Source organism: Manacus vitellinus, unplaced genomic scaffold (assembly GCF_001715985.3).
Source record: "Manacus vitellinus isolate BGI_N305 unplaced genomic scaffold, ASM171598v3 scaffold_10_pilon, whole genome shotgun sequence".
NCBI classification, from domain to species: domain Eukaryota; kingdom Metazoa; phylum Chordata; class Aves; order Passeriformes; family Pipridae; genus Manacus; species Manacus vitellinus.
Window position 1 is genome coordinate 2923213 of NW_021938838.1, and position 3222 is coordinate 2926434.

The 3222-nt window shown below is 59.8% G+C and overlaps 1 protein-coding gene across 1 annotated transcript in view; it reads right to left on the reverse strand.

Annotated features, from left to right (window-relative positions):
- Positions 1–531: 531 nt before the first annotated feature.
- CCDC102A (coiled-coil domain containing 102A) overlaps positions 532–3222 on the reverse strand; it is a 4208-nt gene continuing 1517 nt past the window's right edge. The window contains exons 2-6 of the mRNA XM_029965509.1: positions 3059–3175; positions 2763–2972; positions 2331–2501; positions 2123–2226; positions 532–1098 (exon numbers count right to left, since the gene is read on the reverse strand). Coding sequence (XP_029821369.1) covers positions 972–1098; positions 2123–2226; positions 2331–2501; positions 2763–2972; positions 3059–3175 — 729 coding nt within the window. The 3' untranslated portion in view covers positions 532–971. The remainder of the gene's footprint in view (positions 1099–2122; positions 2227–2330; positions 2502–2762; positions 2973–3058; positions 3176–3222) is intronic.

Sequence of the window (3222 nt, forward strand, 5' to 3'; positions counted from 1 at the left end):
GCCTCACTTGTTGGGCCATAAAAATATGAATGATTGCTAGAAATAAAAGGGCATTAAAAAAACCCTGTGAGCAGCAAAGAGCCGCGCTTTTAGCCAATCAATTAAAAGGCAGAGCGAGGGGATTAGCTCACCGAAATATTAATTTTTAATAAGGTTGTGTCTGAGCTCCTCCAAAGCCCCCAAGGCCCTGAGCTGTGCGGGTGGGCTGTGGGGGCTGGGCTGGGCTAGGGTGGTCAGCACCCACGTGGGAACATCCCTTCACCCCTGGGTCAGCACCTCTGCACCTCCCCAGGGTCAGCAACCCTGCACCCACAGGTCAGCACCTCTGCATCCACTGGTGAAAGCCCTGAACCCACAGGGGAGTTCCCCTGCACCCATGGGTGAGCACTCCTTGCTGCACAGGCCCAGGGATGGGCTTTACCCACACCCTGGGCTGGTCCCCAGGCATGGGGACAGGGATGGCAGTGGTGGGCTGTGGCTAGTGGAGAAACATCCATCCTTGATGTGTCCCCTCCCAACCCTCGCTCCCACGTGGGGACAGACACAGCAGCTCACTCCACCACCAGAGCCTGGGCCCCTCTGGGCTCTGTATTTATAATAAAAAAAATCATATACAAATACATACATATATATAATATATATAAAAAAAAAGTGGGCAGGAGGGCGTTGTGGATGCCGGGCTCAGTGCCTCTCTCTGCCTGCGCCTCCTCCTCCTGGGCTGCTCAGTGACACTGGCTTTGGGGGCCACATTTGTGTTCCAGGAGTTACTGGTGGCTGAAGGGGCATCCAACACTGTCCGAGAGGCAGCGGGTTTGGAGCATCCCTGGGCAAGTTCCTCCCCACCGCTCCGTGCCTCAGTTTTCCCACGCATACGAGGGTCGCCTCACGGCTGGGCCCCGCGGTGACATGTTCACTCGAGCGCAGAGGACGGATGTGGGACGTCCCCACGGCGGTGGCACTGGCCCTGGGCTCTAGGGCACCTGGATCTGCAGGTCCTCGTCCTCGTCGGGGTCACTGGTGCCATCCCCGGCGTCGTCGGGGCCGAAGCGGGTGCTGCGCATCTTGCCGAAGAGCGGAGTGCTCTGCTGCCGCCGCAGCCTGCCGAGGGACAGCCACAGCTGAGCCCGTCCCCCTGCACCCCTACAGCACGGCTGCACCCCTACAGCATGGCTGCACCCCGGGGGGCCTCCCTCCTGCAGCCCCCACCTAACTCTGGGTGCAGGATCAGCTCCCCCTGCCTGGGGCTGACCCTCCAGCACAACGAACAGGAGCCGTGGATGGTGCTCGGCACAGGTTAAACTCCTCCAGGGCTGGACACCACTGTGCTGCTCAGAGCCACACAGGAGTGCTGAGCTGGGAGGAGTCGTCCCCCTAAAATGAGGATTCCCCCCAAAATCCCCAGGAAGTCCCCGTTCCTGGGAGCCTGCAGTGGTTTTAGCTCCTCACTCGCCCTTGCGTGAAAATTCATCAAAGGAAAATTTATGAAGCAAATTTGAAATCCAAAGGCCCAGGATCCAGTGAGATCCAAACCATCCACTGCATTTTACTGGAAAGCATGAATTATTTAGAGACGAGTACATGGCGAGGCTGTGGGGGGGTGGTGACGAAGCCTCCATTATTCCTCCATGATTTAATGCAGATGTCCCAATAAAATAAAGGATGATTATAAACACCCCTCCTCAGTGCCTCCCGGAACCACGGCATCGATCCCACGGCCATTTCAGCTTTTTACTGCTGGAGAGGTGAAGCAGGGCCAGGGAAAGTTTTTAAGGGCAATAAACCTCAGCTCCCACCTCCCCAAACTCGTGTGGGATGCTTGGAGCCTGCCCTGGCCCTGGATACTGGCGGGTGCAACCCTAAGCAGTGTGAAACTGGGCTGTACCAGTCTCTGGGCAGCCTTGTGCTGGTTTAACTGGGAGGGGAATGCCATCCAGCTTGCAGTGGGGTGAAGGCTGCTCTGAGGATGGTTGTGCTCCTTCCGAGGATGTCGGAGGCACTTTGGCCATGCTTAGCCAGGGGTTCAACCAGGCAGATGCTGGTTGAGGGATGGTGGTAAGGAGAACATCACCCCACCCACGAGTCCTTGCTGGTCCCCACAGCATCCCAGCCAGCCCCTGCTCACCGGGACTGCAGATGCTCCAGCTGCACTTGGAAGCTCTCACTCTGCTCCGTCTGCTCATCCAGCGACCGCTGCAGCTTCCGCGTCTGGTTGTGGGCCTCATCCAGCTGTGGGATGGGATGGGATGGGATGGTGCCGTCAGCAGCCACGAAGGCATGAAGGGAGCAGACCCGCCCATCTCAACCCCCTCCACCAGCACAAGCTTCCCCACCTCATCCTCAGCTTGGGCCAGCTCCTTCTTCAGCTCCTCCACCCTCAGGCGCAGCTTCTTCACCTCTGCCTCGTGCTGCTCCACGCGGCGGTTGGCGTGGGCCAGCTCTGCCATCTTCTCCTGGTACTGCTTCTTCAGCTTGGTGTGGATGTGCTTCAGGTCGGCCAGCTCCTGTGGTGGGCATGGGGCAGGGGGCTGAGCAGGGGAGAGCCACTCCCACCACTGAATGCCCCCTTCTCCCTCCCCAGGGACCTCTCCCATTGCCCCACCCCATGACCCAGGAGCCAATGGAGCAAGGACGGGGTCACCACCATTCCTTAGGTGAAGGGTGGTGGCAGAGTTTGGGCTTGAGGGAGTCCTTGGGGATGCTGAGCCCCATGACAGGGTCACCCAGGGATGCAGTAGTGGGGGCCAGGACCACCCCCATGGCACCTTGTTCTTCTCAAAGAGCTCGGCCTGGATGGTTTTGAGGTCGGTGTCCAGGGCACTGGCTGTCTGGCGCCGCTTGCGAGCCAGCACCTCCTCCAGGTCCTCGATCTGTGCCCGCAGCTTCTTGTTCTCCCGCTCCAGGTTGAGCTTCTCTGTCTCCAGCCGCTCCCGACGGCCCCACTCAGCCGCGTTCTCTGCCTGCAGCCGCTCCATCTGGGACAGGGACATGGGGTGGCTGGGGGGCAGCAGGGACACCCCTCGCTGCTCCCTTTGCCCCCCGTGTTGGGGTTTGGCCTCACCTCCGCACGCAGCTCGGCCAGTTTCTTGTCCATGCTGGAGCGAGCGCCCAGCTCATCCTCCAGGTCCTCGGAGATGCGCCCCAGCTCATCCTGGTGGATCTCCTTCAGGATATTGAGCTGTGGGGGGACACAGCACCCCAGGTGGACAGTGAGCACCCACCTTC